The 17,606-nt window shown below is 56.9% G+C and overlaps 8 protein-coding genes across 8 annotated transcripts; 3 read left to right on the forward strand and 5 right to left on the reverse strand.

Annotated features, from left to right (window-relative positions):
* Positions 1 to 302: 302 nt before the first annotated feature.
* Positions 303 to 1,745, reverse strand: B0I36DRAFT_312219 (uncharacterized protein). Its single transcript, XM_046152476.1, has one exon. It carries the CDS (start codon positions 1,546 to 1,548, stop codon positions 373 to 375), a length of 1,176 nt encoding a protein of 391 aa, XP_046019192.1. The 5' UTR covers positions 1,549 to 1,745; the 3' UTR covers positions 303 to 372.
* Positions 1,746 to 3,061: 1,316 nt separating this feature from the next.
* B0I36DRAFT_312221 (SYF2 splicing factor-domain-containing protein) lies at positions 3,062 to 4,363 on the forward strand. The gene has a single exon (XM_046152477.1). The coding sequence runs from the start codon at positions 3,197 to 3,199 to the stop codon at positions 4,268 to 4,270; it is 1,074 nt and encodes a 357-aa protein (XP_046019193.1). The 5' UTR covers positions 3,062 to 3,196; the 3' UTR covers positions 4,271 to 4,363.
* B0I36DRAFT_312223 (uncharacterized protein) lies at positions 4,364 to 5,875 on the reverse strand. The gene has a single exon (XM_046152478.1). The coding sequence runs from the start codon at positions 5,512 to 5,514 to the stop codon at positions 4,606 to 4,608; it is 909 nt and encodes a 302-aa protein (XP_046019194.1). The 5' UTR covers positions 5,515 to 5,875; the 3' UTR covers positions 4,364 to 4,605.
* Positions 5,876 to 6,308: 433 nt separating this feature from the next.
* B0I36DRAFT_233957 (chromatin-modifying complex subunit AF9) lies at positions 6,309 to 7,157 on the forward strand (the record flags this gene model as incomplete). Its single annotated transcript, XM_046149263.1, has 1 exon — positions 6,309 to 7,157. The coding sequence occupies one exon, from the start codon at positions 6,309 to 6,311 to the stop codon at positions 7,155 to 7,157; it is 849 nt and encodes a 282-aa protein (XP_046019195.1).
* A 1,751-nt stretch (positions 7,158 to 8,908) lies between these two features.
* On the reverse strand, positions 8,909 to 10,824 carry B0I36DRAFT_371475 (uncharacterized protein; the record flags this gene model as incomplete). Its single annotated transcript, XM_046160014.1, has 2 exons — positions 8,909 to 10,288; positions 10,558 to 10,824. 2 exons carry the CDS (start codon positions 10,822 to 10,824, stop codon positions 8,909 to 8,911), a joined length of 1,647 nt encoding a protein of 548 aa, XP_046019196.1.
* Positions 10,825 to 12,754: 1,930 nt separating this feature from the next.
* B0I36DRAFT_19893 (uncharacterized protein) lies at positions 12,755 to 13,118 on the forward strand. Its single transcript, XM_046148774.1, has one exon. The coding sequence runs from the start codon at positions 12,852 to 12,854 to the stop codon at positions 13,074 to 13,076; it is 225 nt and encodes a 74-aa protein (XP_046019197.1). The 5' UTR covers positions 12,755 to 12,851; the 3' UTR covers positions 13,077 to 13,118.
* Positions 13,119 to 13,904: 786 nt separating this feature from the next.
* On the reverse strand, positions 13,905 to 14,996 carry B0I36DRAFT_344772 (inositol-pentakisphosphate 2-kinase-domain-containing protein; the record flags this gene model as incomplete). Its single annotated transcript, XM_046156293.1, has 1 exon — positions 13,905 to 14,996. The coding sequence occupies one exon, from the start codon at positions 14,994 to 14,996 to the stop codon at positions 13,905 to 13,907; it is 1,092 nt and encodes a 363-aa protein (XP_046019198.1).
* A 1,139-nt stretch (positions 14,997 to 16,135) lies between these two features.
* Positions 16,136 to 17,595, reverse strand: B0I36DRAFT_233727 (nucleoside transporter family; the record flags this gene model as incomplete). The annotated part of the gene is made up of 2 exons (XM_046149249.1): positions 16,136 to 17,321; positions 17,384 to 17,595. The coding sequence occupies 2 exons, from the start codon at positions 17,593 to 17,595 to the stop codon at positions 16,136 to 16,138; spliced, it is 1,398 nt and encodes a 465-aa protein (XP_046019199.1).
* Positions 17,596 to 17,606: the final 11 nt, after the last annotated feature.

Below are 17,606 nucleotides of genomic sequence, written 5' to 3' on the forward strand. Positions count from 1 at the left end.
AGAATATGTACTTGTATTATCCCTTTATGTGGAATGTAGGATCCCGCTCTCTAGTATGAACATAGCCGAATTTGCAATCTGCCATCTTCCTTGGAATCCTAGGCTTGGAAGACGTACGAAGTCGGTGGGCGGATAGAGGATGTTACTGGGGAGATGCCTCGCTGATGATAGGTCATCTGCGCAAAGATGAGACTCTGGCTCCGTCGCTCCCGTAATTATGTGTTGCTGCACAGCATAGATATCTCGCCATGATAGATAGCTTGCCTTGATTGCAAAGCTCCTCCAGGGAACGGAACGGCGTTGTCTAGGACCTCTTTGTTCACCGAGACAGGTCCTCCGTGAATGCCACAGGATATCTCCTGCATGACATCGTCATCCAACCGACACATGCCGCTCCGCATGTTTCGGTAACGGGCGATCTGGGGCTTGTGGGACTGTATACTGGCCCGCCGTCGAGCCCGCAGTTCCCGCAATTCTTGTATGCCTCGCGCGCTGCTCCCATACCTGCTCCCACGGCGACATCGCCTGGCCATTGCCCTGCCTTGTCGGTTCCAATTGAATACCGCACTTTGCAGCGAGCACCGAGGCCAGATTCTGGAGGTCTACGGGCGGAGGTAGCTTGCGGTGCCGAAAGTTGATGATTAGGTTGTTGGTGAAGCACAAGATGTGCGCATTGAGATGGCGCCAAGCATTCTCAGACATTTTGACTGGCTGCCTGACGAAGCTCTGGCACCTGTCGGCAACGATTTTGCCCGCGGTGGACACCAGCTCCCGACCCTCTGAGGTCTGCATGGTGTTTGTGATTATCCTCTCGAGCTCCTCAAAGTTCGTGGTTGACTCGATAGCCCTCCGGAAGCCGGCTGCGTCCTCGTGTCCTGGCGTCGTCCGCCAGGAGAGTTTCTGTCGGCGCAGCATGTACTGCATGACGCTTGTTACGTTGTCACGGATGCTGAGCTGGACTCCGTTCTGGAGGAGGACATCCCACAGCATGCGCCTGTACTTGTCCTTCTTGATCGGCCACCGAGTCAGCTGCGGCGCATCGCCTTGCGATCCGAGCAGAGCGGCGGACAGCACGTCAAAGTCAGACATGCGCCACGGACTGAAGACGTTGGCGGCGACCTGGGCGAAGCGAGTTTCCAGCTGAAGAGACTTCTTGTTGAACTGGTTGATGTCCTTGTTGAGCGCCTTGAGGGCGAAAGTTCTTGGCTTCATCGACTTATGGGGGGTTCCGTCTAGTAGTGGTTCGTATGGGCGCACGGCTCTACAATCCTCGGCATCGAGGTCTATGAGCAACGGAGATGCTTCGAAGGTTGGAAACTTTTGGCGCATTGGGATCTTGCGGGTTTTGTTTCTTGGCCAGCGTGGCCGCCAGTGGACGAGACGAAGCTGGCGCGTCGGGCACTGGGCTTGGGCAGGCAGACTCGTTGGTGAGAGGTCGGGGCGTCTTATGTTGGCGGATAGAGTTGTTAAGCGTCGAGCGGCATTCGGCTGTGCTGTCGTGTCTGTGGCGAGCCGGCTGTGCCGACTCGGAACACGCCTCGGTATCATGGTCTCGGCTGAGGATCTCACAGCCGCCAGGACTGCAGATGGACGCTGAGGACAGATCAAGGGGAGGAGGGTATTGTGGACTCGCGCTGGTCAGCCAGAGAGTCGAGGAATGCTGCGCGCTGGAGGAGCTTGGGTGAAGGGTTGCGGGGATCTGTCGTGTGTTGTTGCTGGGGAGATTGCTGTTGGAGAGTGGCACTATGCCGGGTTGTGCTGAGTTCGGCTTGTTAAGCGACCGTTTGCCTCCCTCCAGGTATGCTCAGTTGGTTACCCCTCCCATCCTCGGTGACTCTAATTATGGCCCGACCGAAAAGCACCGCCGGACAGATCACAGAGGCAACCAATTGGCCTTCCCCCAAGGTCGTCAAAGATGGCACTCTGCTCTGTACATGTCATGCTGTCACGACCCAAATCCCAGTTTGAACCATGTACGTCGCTTCATTATGGGTGACTTGTCCCTCGCGTCTTTGACATGGACGGGAGCTTGTGGGAGCGCCAGCACTTCTCAGGGCAGAGACGGCGGCGCACTTGCATTGCTGCGGGCCCTTCCCCAGGAAAAGGGACGGGCGACACTGGGGCGCTGGGGCCGTCGCAAGCGGCGCGGCAGGCGGATTCTGGGGCACGGCAGGGGCCGCCCCTGCCTTTGTTGGAGAAGGCCTGTCGCGTGCTCTCTTGTCGTCGTTGTCGCCGTCGTCTTCCCAATCTGCCCTCGCCCCGTCCTCTCGAAACCAGATCACACAGTCCACCAGGCTCAATCTTGATTGAAAGCCAATCTTGTGCCAATCTCGAAGCTTCATACGAATCAGACGCAGGTCCTCGCAGTGCTACCACCCAGGCTTTCGCCTCGCACGACACCACGAGATGCAGCTTCACTAGCGGAGAAAAGGCTCACACCACCCATCGCAAGTCCCAACCAGACCCGCCACGCTACTGCACTGCGTTGCCCTGCACCTGCGCGCTTCCCCCGCTGCCGATCCCCCGGTGCATCCAGTCCCTCGTTCATTTCAGCGACGCAATCCCTCTCGCGCTGATTCAACTACTTCGACGGCCAAGACTGGCTCTTGAGATCCAACTCGAACTCGGGCTGCAGTGCAAGAGAAGCAGCATATACGTCCCTCAGGTGCCGCATTTGGTGCAAGGATTCATACTCCGCCATGGCAGCTTGGAGCGGAAGAAATATCTCCAAGCATAGGCGGTAGGCCAGGGCTCAAACAGAGAGGTGGCAGTAATGAAGGCGCCAAAGGGCAACGTCTACTCTTCCTAGACAATCGCCTCTTGATGAACGATGGAGATATTGTTCCTTTCAGCGAAATACGTTCCTGTGAACAATTGCTCCGATGCATCAAAGGCGTGTCTGTAACCAATCCGTGTCCAAGAGCACGTTCATTGTAGGCCAAAGCACTACTGTGATCGATGGCTGCTTATGTAATCAGTCCCTTATCAAGATCAAGATCTCCTTCGATAAGACCGGCCGCCCAACTCGCGCCTGCGATTCTCACTAGCGTCATTGCCGCCAACCAAGAAGCACGCCTTTCAGGAGCGACGACAGTCTTGAGCGGTCTCCCCCACAAACGACTCGTCAACACGACTACTGGTGCTTTCAATCAGCGACATAATAACCTCACTTTCTCAATTAATCAGCCCTGCCGCGATGCCTCCCAGGAAGCGGAAGACTGCCGCTGCAGCGCGCGCAGAGGCAGCAGCAGCCGAAATCGAGAAAACACAAGCAGAGGAGGCACCTGCGCCGGTGGACGCCGCTACAGAGCCCTTAGACACAAAGATGGACGACGACGCTTCACAGACACAACAGGCTGCCGCTGAGAGCTCAATACCATCAGAAGCCGGCGCGGCATCAAACTCAAAGCCCGAACCATCAGCGGAATTGGAGCCGACCGACACTGCTGCTGCTGCTACTTCATCATCATCAACAACATCATCAAAACCTGAGACGACATCAAAACCTACGCCAACAACATCAGCCGCGGACCGTATGGCGCGCTTCCGCGCGCTCCAAGCCCGCGCCAAGTCCTCGAGCGACCAGAACCTGGCCGAAGCCACCAAGGAGACGCAGCGCCTGGCCTCGGACCCATCCGCGCTCACAGCCCTAAACCGCCGGCGCGACATCGCTGCGCACAAGCTACTCAAGGCGGACACGGAGGATGCGGGCGGTGACTTTGAGCGGAAGCGCGCGTGGGATTGGACGGTCGAGGAGTCGGAGCGGTGGGACAAGCGGCTCAAGAAGAAGGGCGCGCGGCGCGACGACAATGCTTTCCAGGACTACCGCGCAGAGAGCAGCAAGGTGTACAAGAGACAGGTGCGCGAGATGGCTGCGGGTAGCAGTGAGAACATGGCGCGCTACGAGAAGGACAAGATGGCGGCCATCGAGAAGGCTGCGGCCAGCGGCGGGCTGGATATCGTGGAGACGGACGACGGGGAGCTGATCGCCGTCGACAAGGACGGCACATTCTACTCAACGGCCGACTCGACAGGGTTCGTCGAGAACAGGCCCGACCGTGCAGCCGTGGACAGGCTGGTCGCGGATATGAAGAAGGCCGAGGAGGCCAGGTTGCGCAAGAGGAGGGAGCGCATGGCGCAGAATGGCGACGACGGCGACGTCACGTACATCAACGAGAAGAACAAGCAGTTCAACCAGAAGTTGAACCGGTTCTACAACAAGTACACGGCCGAAATCCGCGACAGCTTCGAGAGAGGAACGATGATTTAAAGGATCAGGGAACTGGCTGGACGGTTGAGAGCGACAGTCTTGCATGCTCATGGTTTCGGGAATGGAAGAAGGCTTGGCGACATAGCGAATCATATTGCTTTTCTGGTGGTAGACTGGTAATTTCTGTTGAATAATCATACAACTCTGTCCTCCTTGCGACTTTTTGATGTCTATGAACGATGTCGCTTAAACATTGGGAAATAGCAGTGCAATGCATTGAAGAGGACAAAATGGGGCCCGGCTGACAACACAGCCTCCCAACGTGATGTGACACTTTCGAGTGTTCTCGGACAATGTCATTGTAACCGAAAAACCCTTGTGCACCATTCACCACCTTACAGCATTTCCTTCCTCCATGCCCGTGTAGCCAGGTCCTCAATCTGCGGGACTTCCACCGGACCCCGTACACTCTCGTCCTCGAGCGCCTCCACGACGGCCTGCGCAACAAGATCGGCCTTGAGCGGCTTGACGCCCGCCGCACCCATGAACCCGCCGAGCACGCCGCCGGTGATGCCGTTGAAGAGGGCGCCGCCGGCCGTCATCCCGGCCATCGCCATCGTGATCGGCCTGCTCGAGTCGTACATGAACGGTGCGCGGATGTAGACCCCCCTCACGGCGGGGAACTCCCTGGTGATGGTCTCCTCGGCCTCGCGCTTCGTCTTGATGTACCGCGCGGGCAGGACGGGGGCGCCCCCCGCAGCGGACATGTACGCAAAGGCCTTTGCGCCAGCGTCGGCGGCCACCTTGGCCAGCATGATGGCGCTGTCGCGGTTCATGTTCTCGTAGGTGAGCTGCTCCTTGGTCTCGGGCGGGCGGATATCCTGGGAGGCGGCGGCGGCATCATCGTACCGGACCTTGCGGTCGAGCGGGTTGCCCGGCCTCGGCGTCGAGGAGAACGCGCGCTTAAGCCCCGTGATCGGCGACTCCTGCCCGCTGACGGCCTTTTTGTAGTCGGCCTCGAGCAGGATCCCCATGCTGTGCACGACGTAGTCGGCGCCCTGGAGGAGCGAGGCGTACGTGGCCGGGCGCAGCAGGTCGCCGCGCTCCCACGAGACCTTGTGCGCCCAGCTCGGGGGCGAGGCCGAGGACGTGATGCTCTGCCACACCGGGTTGCCGGACCGGCTGATCGAGGTCACGTCCCAGCCGCGGGCGACGGCGTGCTGGCATATCCGCGAGCCGACGAAGCCGTTGCCGCCGCAGACAATGAGGCGTTTCGCTGCCGCTGTCGTCGTTGACGATGTCATGGTTGTGTAGGTAGGTGTCTTGTGGTGGACGTTGTTTACAAGGGGCTTTTTTTTTTATGTTGCAATATTATTCTGCGAGATCTGGTGGTGGTGGTGAAGCTCACGCTGTCGTGAGAGGTCGTTCGATGTGGGTGAAAGTGGGCTGAGAGAGAGAGAGCTCTGGTTTGTGGTTGTATAGGCAGACAGACTCTTTTTGCCTCTTCGGAAAAGAGAGGAAGCTCAATGCTTTTGTATCATATAGTCTAGGACCAAGATACCTGCCCGGTAGTCAGACTGGCAAGCTTGAGTGCCGTTGTCGTGGTCCTACAGCGTTATCCCGTAGTTGTTCCTGCCGGTCGACCGCCGTGTTGGGGAAAACTGGGGTCCAGGATGAACGACATCATCACCCATCACCTCTTGCATGTGGAAAGCGTTATGCTCAGATAACATGGTGGGGCCAAACTGGCTTCTGATTGGTTACCCTGGTAGCTGTCCAGGAACAGGAACGAGCTCTGCCAGAGAAATTTCAGTGGGGCACATCCACTCCGCCATCCAATGCTGCCTCAGGTCTTCGTTGTCGCGACACCTCACTGACAGTCACCCGGCACCGCAGATCTCCGTCTACAGCAACCGTAAGACGTCGCCACTTGTCTCGACTCGCCAACCCCTCACGGCTCCTCGGGCCACAGCGGCGGTCTGAACATCGCCAACCGAAAGAGCAGGTCACTTATCACTTCGTGCGCTTGCGCTTCCTCGCGGCTGCCATCGCCGCCTTCACCAACAAACCACAGCACACCCATCACCAGGCGCTCAAGATGGCACCAGTCCAGGGCAAACGCGTCAAGGGCGTCCAGGTCTTTCGTCCCTTCATCTACGGCACGACTGCGCGCCCGTTCAACGACACCGACAACCCCAAGCCCCCAGGAGTGCCTATCGACCACACGCACTCCTGGCAGGTCTTCGTCAAGGGCGTCGACGACACCGACGTCTTCTACTGGCTTCGCCGCGTCCAGTTCAAGCTCCACGAGTCCATCCCCAACCACCTTCGCACCATCGATGCCGAGACAATCATGCGAGACAACGAGTCGAAACCGCCCTCGAAGCGGCAGAAGGGCTTCGTCGTCAACGAGACGGGCTGGGGCGAGTTCGAAATCACCATCAAGCTCTACTACGACAGCAAGAGTGGCGAGAAGCCCCAGACCCTCTACCACCATCTCAGGCTCCACCCGTATGGCCGCACCGAGGCTGAGAAGGAGGCCATGCGCAATGGCGGTGAGATCGTCGCGTGGGTCTATGAGGAGCAGCTGTTCAACGAACCTTTCGAGGAGTTCTTCAAGGCCCTGACCTCGGGCGTGCACGACAAGGGCTCCGCGCCCGCAGCGACCGGAGGCAAAGGCAAAGGCAAGGGCAAATCCGTGGCGCCCCCGCCCACCCTGACCCAGGACGGCGAGGTCAAGGAGCGGAGCGCCATGATTCCAGCGACAACCCGCCCAGGACAGCCGTTCAGCAAGGAGACCGAGGCCCTTGAGATTAAGCGCATTAAGGAAGCCGAGGACAAGGTGCACCAGATGATCTCCGAGGCCAACAGAGCCGTCAAGGCCAAGGAGGCCGAGCTGATGAGGCTCAAGGCGGAGAATGCAGGCGTCGCAGCCTCGGGAGCATAGGCTGCATCTGGAGGTTCATGCATTCCTGCAGGAATGGATAAGGGGGCAAGAACTCTTAGTGCATACAGTCGCAGGGCCGACACCGTCACTGTTGCCAGCATGACGGAGCGCCCCTCGTCAGACTCCAGCAGCGACGACGAAAGCCACAAAGGCAGGACTCTGGTCGTGGGCAAGCCTCGGCATCGCCAACACAGCGCCGGCGATTTCTCCGATGGTATCGACAGTCCTGCCAGCAGCCGTACCGTGTCGAGCACCAGAGACTCCGTGTCGCAGAGCGTGCCGGACCAACAGCAACCCACTTCCTCGCACATCGTACATCTCAGAGTGGACCCGTCGGCCTTGATTCAAGTTATCGACGAGCGAGAAGCGCCGCGCGAGTTGTAAGAATATCCCAACTCCATCCTCCGCTGTGCATTGGCGACGTGGAGGCACAGGTTTCATCAATCTGCAGCCATATGTCCCAGGCACGCCGAGGAGAGAGCGCTTGGGCGCCGCAGTTAAAAGAAAAGCCAGCCGAGATTCCGCGGATATGACAAATCTACAAGATGTGAGCGCCCTGCCGCGCAGCCCATTGTGTGTTGCTCTTGCACGCACACACGAGGCGTGTTTCCAGGACGAACTGCCCTAAAAAAGGGTTTGCGGATACAGGTGAATACGAATGTTGAGCTCCGAGTCCATTACTAGGCATGGCGAGGGCACTTTTGACGAGCACGAAATCGACAACTCCGCCAAACAGTACTCAAGTGCTCAGAAGGACGGTTTCGTACATGACATGGGGGAAAAGCAAAGCTGGAAGAAGTCTGGAAGAATACGATTACTTCACATAGCCAACGTAGCAACAAGAAGTTATACCAGAGTCAACCAACCGGACTGTGAAACAAGAGTAGAACAATTGCAATGTCTCCGATACCTTGATTGGTTTTCGTCGTGTTCATCGCACGCGACAAAATCACTTCGATTCTAACTATTTGGGTCCACCATGGTCACCACGTCACTTGATTTGCACCTGACTCCCCCATTTCTTGGGAGGATCAAACTTTTGTGACTCGATGAATGTTTTCATTTCATGCACTGGTCAAATTAAGATCTTGTGCGTGTGTGCCCTAAGCTATCTAGGGCCTCGGTGCTGGTCTCTTCGAGTTTGTTGCTTGCTTGCTTGCTTTTTATAGCTTCTGTTGTTTCCAATCTTGTACTGGAGATAAGATATACGTAGAGTGAGAGAGAGAGTGTGTGAGTGAGTGGTGTGTCTTTGTGAGGGTGAGCTCCCGGTATATAAGGAGGAAGCTCCATTAACCAGCCATTGCCGCAGATAACTTTTGCGAGAATGTTGTGTGATCGTACAGTGATCGTTGCCCTGGCTGTGGAGGCAAGACCAGAAAGGATTTCCGAGTCTGCGCCGCGTCCGTCCGATGACAAAAGAGATGTGACAGCGTCAAGCTGTGCGTCCTTGCTGTTGGTGAGTCATGCAATCATTTTTCGTGATTACATAAGTCATAGCTCTCTCCAGTGAGCCTCAAGGACGAAATCAATTCCCCAATCCCGCTACCAAACACCGTCGTTAGGTAGAGAGTGGGGATATAAAACCTTTAAAAGCAAATCCACATCCACCAACCGAGCTCGAGAACGAGCTTTCCATGAAACTTTTTAATGCCAAAATCGCTCCTGAACGCCAGTGCTGAATGTCATAAATGAAAAAGAAAACCGACAAAAAACATTAAAAGGGAACGAAAGAATGAATGACCACGATGGTCTCATTGTGTGGCCTCATAGGCAGGAGGGGGCGCATCCTCGCGGTCGGCCCATGGATCACCCCCATGGCGCTGCTTCTCGTCGTAGACTCGACGTGCAATCTCGCCCGCCATTTTCATGATCCATGCTTGTTCAAGAATGACGGATGACTCGGAGCCCGCCGGCTTGTGCCGACCCGAAACCATTTTGGCATTGGCAGCAGCTTCCCACGCCTTGGCTTGGCGCGCCATCACTGCCTCTGATGCTTTCGAGGTGGCCTGTACCGAGGCCGTTGGGCTTACAGCAGGCTCCTGGTAGATGTCCATGTTGAGCGGTGGACGACGAGGAAGCTCCTTCTCCGAATGGAAGCGAACCTTGCTTCTGGCTCGCTGCTGCGTCTGGGATTGTGTTTGCACGACATCTTCGTCCTCTTCGGGAATCGAAGCGGGCATGAGTGGTTCGGAACTCGGGCCCGCGACTGACGCCGAGTCCGAATTGGTCGCCATATCACCCGCCTCGCTCGTCGTCTCGCTAGCCGGCTGTTTCCGGAGGTTGACAACCCGCGTCTTCTTCTTCCTAGTCCGCAGATTGCGAGCTCCGCCCAACGAAAGACCAGCCGTTGCGGAGTGCAAACTAACCAGCGATGGTCTTGAGGGCAGGTTTCCGTCGCCAACACTACTCGTGTCCGTAAAAGTGTACGTTGTGGACGACCCAGCCAACGACTGCATGCGCACCAAGCTTGGCGTAGCCAGCGGAGTCGAGGTGCCAGTTGACTGACGCTCAGTAGCCCCAATCCAAGCCCTGAACATGGTGTTTCTGATACCCGGTGTAAAGAGAGACAGAGTGCGATGTGATTCGCTAAGAGCTGCAAGTCGCAGCAAGTTTCTCTGTTCGAACAACGAGTGCAACTCAGAACCACCGTCGGATGCCAATGACGCAATCTGGTTTGCATCGAGGACTTGACCGGTCGAATTGACAGGTGTCTGTGGTAGCTTGGCGAGAGCATCAACCTCAGCATCCTCCTCAGATCCGTCCTTGAGGGACTGCTCTTCCGTACGAGGCATCTGATCTGGACACCATAATTGCAACGACAGACGATGGATGATGGCAGGCAACTCGTCCATCATAAGGTTGCGCAGTTGGGTCTCGATAGTCTTCTGGAGATAGTCTCGCACAAACTGAATCGAGTCAAAGGTCGAAGAGACCTTGAGGGACTCCAGAGGATCATTGCGAAAGACAATGGTCAAACCCTTCTGCTTCGAAAAGACGAGGATAATGAAGGCAGAGAGCTTGATCTCGGATAAAGTAATGGACAGAGGTATCGTCAGACCATCAGCAGCTGCCAGGGGCTGCGGCGAGGTGAAGCTCGGCTTGGCAGATAGATACGTGTTCAACGGGTTTGCCTGTGCTCACAGTCAGATATGGCTCTACCAGATAACTAATGACGGCATCGTGAAGTAGGATTGTGACAAGATAACCAGGGTCCCTGGGCCCAGACCCATGTAAATGCAATCTCGGAGATGATTCATGCAGCAGCCGGCGAAAAACAGGCCCATCCGTTCCAGAACAGAGCAGAAACAAGCTCTGAGGAACGCGGTGCCAGGGTCTCGAACACAAAAGAGAGGGGCTCTTGGATGAGGTGACGCGTGATTTGCGCGAGATAATTGCATACCTGAACTCGTGTGCGGAGCGTGATTCGCGCATCGCCAGTATAGCACATTTTGAAGATGCCACGGAATCTGTCCTCGGCAAGGTCGCCAATCTCGAGGATCTCAAGGTCCGGAGGCACAGAGCCTAGGTTGAGCTCTGTGACGATGATGTCGTCGACTATTATTGGGGGCTTTGGCGACTTATTAAGCGCGGCCGTCAAGAGGTCGGTGGCGCGAGCGTAAAACGAGGCGTCGGCCGCCAAAGGCGACCAGTTGAAGTTGAAGGCCATGATGGAGGATGCGATGACAGGAGCTGAGGGGGAGGAAGTCGGATATCCTATCTAGTCATCGTTTTTGTTGATCCGGACATAGGTACTGCTGCGCTTTGGCAGTGGCGTGTTCAAAGCCCGATACAACGAGCAAAGGGCCAAACGGCGAGCAGCTCGTCGTAGGATTTGTAGAGCTGTTGAATGCTCTCCAAGTTGGTGATGGTGCGGGCCGGTCCGTAAAAGTCTGTCGAAAGGAGAGTGGCTGAAGCGAAGGGTGACGAGGCTGTCGTGTGATGCCGCGGGATTCGGCGGGCAAGGGTGAAATCAGATGAAGCGGCGGAAGAGCAGACGAGTCGCGGATGTTGCAGGCAGGCCGAAGGCGGGAGCGTCAGATGTTTGAAAGGGTGGTGTGATACGGTGGTGCGCTGCCTGAGCCGGGCGTCTGTGGTGGTGATGCAGGTCGAATGCGGGTTGTGGGTGTTGGTGGTGGTCGAGAATGGGGATGGATGACACAAGGGGACCAGGAACTGGTGGAATTTTCGGCTCGACGACTTGTTTTGGAGGCGGGAGCTGCCAGGGCACAGCTCTGCACCAAAGCCGTCACGGCGCCACTTTTTTGGAGGCTGCGGGCAGCGAGGCGGTATGCCCGGCACCCGAAAAGACTGCGCGGGTCCTGGCCTCCGTTCAGCTCCGCGAGCCGCGACCGTCGCCAACGGTGCGCACACTTCTCGAGACCATCCCAGCTTCCAATCGGCACAGGCACCACGGCATGGATGTCACCCTCACGTAGCAAAGCCAGCTTTCTGCTGGCAACGTCCACGTCGAGGTACTGCCGGGATACTCCCAGCTGCGCTGGTGTTCTGCGCTAACTTGCCCGTACATTGACTGCACTGCCCCCCCAGAATCCAGCACACCAGATTCCAGCCGGCTCTCCAGCAACCGCAAGGAAAAGTCGGTCTGCTTCACCGCTGGAGCCGTTTCTGCAACCTCTTAAGCATGTCTCGGTGTCCTTGCAGCTGTGGTTTCAGCAGCTGTTCTCGACCCCCAATCGAGAGAGTATGCTCTGTATCTAAGGAGCGACACTGCAAGCCAGCATCCTGGTATGACGAACCCCTCTCGGACAGGAACCCTCGTCCATGGGGTTTCGAGGCTGTGAAACGAAGCATCGTGACCGGGGCAGCCGACCTGGGTGTCCCAGGAAGACTGTGTGTCAGCTGACGACAATGCTCCGGAAACATGGAGAAAGCCTGTGCCCGATCACTGCGCGGCATGGGGGGGGCAGCTGGAAAAAAAGTCTTCGCGCCCACCACCACTGATGCCGTTTCTCTCCACATTGGCGCCGGGGAAAAAGGCGATATCCCGTCCACTTTGCTTCTCGCTGCGTTGGCTGGCGCCCGTCGCGCGCGCCGGGGACCACCCCCCCGGCCCCTCACCGCCTCAATAGCGTCTTCACATTGACGTATAGATTGCCGCAAATGACGGACCGAGGGTCCTCCATGGTCTTTGTTCAAGCACAATCGGCTTTAGCATTGAGACCTATAAGGAGTAATAACCAAAGGCCGAGCGCGGTCGGTGTTGTTGACAGGGACTGTTTGCCGACATCCACATCAAACAAACGAAACCGTCCCGTCCCGTCCTGTCCTCGCCGTGCCGTGCTCACGATGGGTTGAGGGCGCCATTGCGGCGTACTGCTGGCCAACCAACTTCTACTGCGTGGGCTGCTCTCCACCCCCGTCGAGAACCACCACTGAGAATGGATGGGACTGGACTGGCGTAGCCAAGGCGCGCATCATCTTTGCGGGGACGCGACCGGGGCACGCGACCACACACAAAGCAGCAGCGTCACACCCCGCCGCCCGCCAACCACCGAGAGCCCGAGAGCTCGCCATCCGATGACTGCCCGATCTCGTCGTACCTTGCTTGAGCCGGCTTTCCCCGACACGATGCTACCCCTCGGCCTCTTCTGTAGAAGGGGCGCCCCTTGGATCTGCCTCTAGGTGCTGGCCAGCTTCAAGGCTGCCGTTCACGGCTTTGGGACCTGTTCTGGCATGGATGTACCCCAGACGCTCAGAATGCCATTCCTGATTGCCAAAGGTCCAAAAGCGAAAGAGGCTGGGAGGACAAAAAGAGGGTCGGCCGCATCTCCTGCTCTGCATTGCAGTGCCTTGCATATCATGGCCTGCAGTCCAGAAAGCGCTTCAAGCATGACTGTTGAGTGTGTGTGTGTGTGTGTAACGCCAGCAAAGCAGGAGATTCGCAAGGAGGGACCCTGATCAGCGCTCATGCGCTGCCGCCAGTGCACGACCAGCACAGCGGCAGCAGCACCAGAGCCCAATCAATGCATGCCAATGCATGCGCTAAGCAAGTGTACCTAACCTTGGAATTGTTGTTGTGTACCGTGGAGCAAAGGAACGCTTGGTGCGCATCTGGTGCAAGGAGGTAAGCAGCTTGGCTCTGCGTTTTGATTCGCAGGCGTGCGATTTTACAATGCGCGAGATCGTGAGCCGGCCTAGAATCGGCCGTCCGGCAGGCATAGGAGTTTGCAGATATACCAAGTCCGACGGAGTTGAGCGAGTCAGTCGCCCGTGCCGCCAACTGTGCCCTTTCTGGGCTCGGAGTTCTGTTCCTTCACTCCGGCAAGTGATTGCTGGGCAACACGGGATACAACGAAGCATATCTCCTAGTTTGCAAAGCAAGCCATTTGGCCACTTATGAGTGGGATTGAAACACCGGCAGACAGGGGCGGCAGGGCGGAACTGATGACTATAACATTTAACACAGCCTCCTCATTATGACTTCACAGGTCTCGTCCCTATCTATGCCCGTAGTAGTTGCTGTCCATTAGCATTATGGTGATTAATCCACTCTCGTCCCGCTTGCCCCTGTTGAATGTGATTGTCCATGCCCGCCATGATCTCGCGATCGTGCCGTCTAAGACTGTAATGGCGTCAAATCATGTGAAGGCTGCCATAACTCGCATATGCCATCACACATGCCTTTCGACGATAACAGCTCTCTTTCCACCCCACCTTGACTTTGCAAGTCCGGAGAAGCATCTCATTTACCTCCCATCCTGTCTAATACAGAAGTACATCATCCTCCTACTCGTCCTTCGGAGCACGAGCGAGGAATGCGGCGAAAAGCTTGTCACGTGAATGATCGTGATGAGCGCGTAGGCGATCCAGCTCAAAGATGCAGTTTGTCTCTAGTCGCGGCTGCTCCTCGCCAGTATACCACCCGTTGTCAACGAGGTTGTTGTGCGAGTCCTGCCAATATGTCTGCTTGGCTTCCCAGTTTTTCTTGTCGACATCGGCCAGTTTGATCAGAACCGGGGCGTTTTTGTCCTTGGGCATGCGCACAAAGCAAGAACAATCCCGCAACGTCATAGTCAAGCCGAACTGTGCATCGGACGGGTTGTCGAACAGGGCGCGATCTGGATCACCGCGCACTTGAAGCTGTCGTAGGCGCTCGAGCAGGCCAGATTGCTGGAGGGCCTCGGCAAGCCGCTCACGGTCATGTTCAGACCACGAAGGAGCCAGGCGGTCAATGGTAGCCATTCGAATCCACCGCTCTGAGTGAAGAAGCCCCAGCGGGCAAACAGGAGGACCTAGTTTCGCCGCCGACTTGCCCTCGGCCACCTTTTGTGCGATTCGGTAAGCCTCACGGGCGCATGTTCGGCACCGGATCGAAGTCTTTGGCGCCAGGGGTGATTGCGCGAGCCACTTCGGCTTGAACTCAAGGGAGAGGTACTCTGGCGATTCGCTCATGTCCTGGATGAGCATGGCGGAGCCGACACCGATGTGGGTGTCTTCTGCAGCTCGTGCTTTCTTGCTGTCCCGTTTCCGAAGTTTGTCGAGCTTGTCTGCAGTCTCTTCCGTGATCTTAACAAGGACCTGCGGTACCACGTGCTCCTCGCCCACTTGGGGGACTACAACACCATCATGGAACTGCTGCAGTGTGTCGTAGTCGCATGGTACGATGCCGTCCGTGACTTTGGGCACACGCAGCAACGTCTCCGCAAACGTCCCCTCAGGCAAAGGCCAGCTGGAGTCGCGCTCAGGCTTCTCTCGGATGACAAAGACCGTGTTGGCCCTCCCTTCGGCGAGATACTCGAAGTCGTAGAATTTATTCAGTGCTTCTGTCAGACCTCCGGGCGTCTGCCCGTGCATAAAGGAAGAGGAGGATTCGACCATCGTGCTGAGTGCTGGTATGTGCAAAGAACTGCGAGAGTAACCGCAGAAATGGACAAAGCAGTCTGGAAGCGTGCAGGACAGATGTATATGACTATCTTGGTGTAGCGATGTTGACAGATGGATCACGCTGACGTCGCCAGTCGGGGACAGTTAGTCCAGATTACCGGCTTGGGATATGCAAGGCTGGCCAACGAGATCGCGCGAAGCAGGGGGTCGAGGTTGTTTGGAGTATGACAACTGGGGATGCGGCCTGGGACGGGAGGGATGTGATCCAGCTAGACCCTGTCATAAGAGCTGAACTCGGCGCCGTGCTGAGTGGCTGCTGATAGCGGGGATGCCTTTTAATCGAAATGGGACGTCGAGAGAGCGTGGATGACAAGGTGCTCAAGGGCGATTCCACGAATCTCGCAGCACGGCTGAGGTCGAGATGCGCTAGTGATGCGTCGTTGGTCCAGTCCAGTGTAGTAAAGGGGCTGGGCAGGACGTGACGATTTGTGGGACTTCAGGAAGGAGCGAGTCGCAATTAGAAGAATGCAGGAGCATGAGCGTCCGGATTGGATGCAGAAATGGTCAAGCCAGCTCAAGCGTCAACTTTGCCATTCAGCCTCACACGGCGTCTGGAGCAACGCTCAATTATAGCACAGGTTTGCTCCATGCCAAGCCTGATTCCATTTCCTTGGAATAGGTTGCCATCGCAGACCTGCTCACTGGTCCCGCATTACGCGGCCATCGACCCACGGCAGGATACGGGACTGTTTCAACGTCACAGCCAGGCTTGCCTCCTCCCGGCTTCACAAGACTGAGCACCCGTGGTTACGGCGCCTTACAAGGCTCTTCGCATGCTCAATGGAGATCCCACTGGGGCGCAGCAGACTCATCCACCCCAAGAACTCCCGTGGTGCAGGGTCAAGAATCCTCACGCGACGTCTGAAGCCGCCTCTTTTGCGGCACACGTGCCCCTCCACGACTTGGCGCAAGGCGCTACCAAGCCGAATAACAGGGTCATGCATCCACTTCGGCAGATGATGACCACAAGCGCGCCCTGCTGAGGGTCTTTGATGTATGGGATTCTGGTTTTCCTACATAGCGCTACTTGTGGCAATGTGGCATCACCAGCAAACAGCTTATTTGAGTCGGATCTATACCCCCGCCACCGTGAAACTGAGCATGCTGCCAGCAGCGAGGCCAGCGACGAGGCACATGCCCATGAAGCCGCCAGCGGCCTCCCGCTCGCCCTCCTCGACCCATTCGCTTGACGCCATCATGCAGTTGGAGGCAAGCCACCCGTTTGTAAGCCCGTAAGGGAACTGGACCAGCAGGAGAAAGAATGCGTCACTACTGATCGCCGCGCCTTTCCCGTTCAGGTTGCAGAGGGCATACAGCGGCAAGAATAGGAAGCGGGCAATGCTGAAGACGAAAAGCACCGCTGGCCGGTCGCGAAGCGGCAGGACGAGGGCGGCGGATCGTCCGCTCAGATCCCCGAGGTTCCAGAAGAAGAACGCCAGGGGAATGAACGCATATGGCTTCAGAAGTGTAGGCGCATCCTCAGATGGCACCACTGACAAGACCTTTGGCGTGAGAACTGGGAAGAACATGGCAACCACAAAACACATGAAGACTGCGCCAGCCAGCCAGTGCAGCTTCTTGAAGAGTGTCGTCATGCTGACCACCTTGCGAGCGGCTCGCTCAGCCTCCTCGATCGAGTTCATCGATGCTGCCATGTGCTCAGCCATCCGGTTTTCAACTAGTTGATCGTGACGCCGGACCAGGGGCACGAAAGCCACGAGTGCCACAAGGGACACAACGACGGCAGTGACAAAGTACAAGAAGGCAGCCTTGCCCTCGTCGTTATCTGCAGCACTGGCGTGAGTGCTCGTGTCTGCTGGAGGAGCCACAAGCACCGATATGACTTGTACCAGTGGTGGTAGCACGCCGGCCACGCCTTGGCCTGCCATGATGGCCTGAGTGTACTCTGACCGACCGAAGCTTGCAGCGAAGGCGAAGGCCCCGTTTTGAATCAGTCCGGCGGCATAAGCCGTGCTGCCGACAATGATGAGGATAAATGTCAAGTATGCGGCTGGTGCCAGGTCGAGGAAGATGCGTGTAGACAGCGCCAGTAGGGCGAAGGCTGCGACATTGATATATAGAGCCAAGTTGATGCGGAACGGGTACGATGCAGAGTACTGGATATTGCTGAGGATGACCATGGCGCCGAGGTTCGTGAATGTCGAGACGGTAAGAATCGCGGACATGAAGTTGTCTTGTACCCAGGGGTCGGCTTGAAACCGTGCTTGAAAGTACGGCTGCGCGGCGAGAAACATATTCCTGCACGAGAAACATATTGTCAGAGAACTGGCACACGACGGCAAGCGACAAGTATCACTTACCATGCCCAAAGCATGGCCACGCCTAGCAACGCGAATATGCCATATTCTATCCATGAGAAGGTCGGTTCTGTAGAATCGTCGAGGTCCGTAGACGGGTCGTTGATAAAGCTGGTATCTGCAGTCAGAGGCTCGTACTCGGCAGCCTCCTCTTCCTTCTTCGAGAAGAAGGCAAGTAAGTCCCGCGTGGGACGGAACGAGCGAATGCGGTCCATGATGCTTGGGA

Source organism: Microdochium trichocladiopsis (assembly GCF_020744255.1).
Source record: "Microdochium trichocladiopsis strain MPI-CAGE-CH-0230 chromosome Unknown B0I36scaffold_1, whole genome shotgun sequence".
NCBI lineage: Eukaryota > Fungi > Ascomycota > Sordariomycetes > Xylariales > Microdochiaceae > Microdochium > Microdochium trichocladiopsis.

Coding starts and splice junctions, on each gene's coding strand:
- B0I36DRAFT_312223 (XM_046152478.1), bottom strand. CDS start 5,514: ATGACATCGTCAACGACGACAGCGGCAGCGAAACGCCTCATTGTCTGC.
- B0I36DRAFT_312219 (XM_046152476.1), bottom strand. CDS start 1,548: ATGATACCGAGGCGTGTTCCGAGTCGGCACAGCCGGCTCGCCACAGAC.
- B0I36DRAFT_19893 (XM_046148774.1), top strand. CDS start 12,852: ATGGATGTACCCCAGACGCTCAGAATGCCATTCCTGATTGCCAAAGGT.
- B0I36DRAFT_312221 (XM_046152477.1), top strand. CDS start 3,197: ATGCCTCCCAGGAAGCGGAAGACTGCCGCTGCAGCGCGCGCAGAGGCA.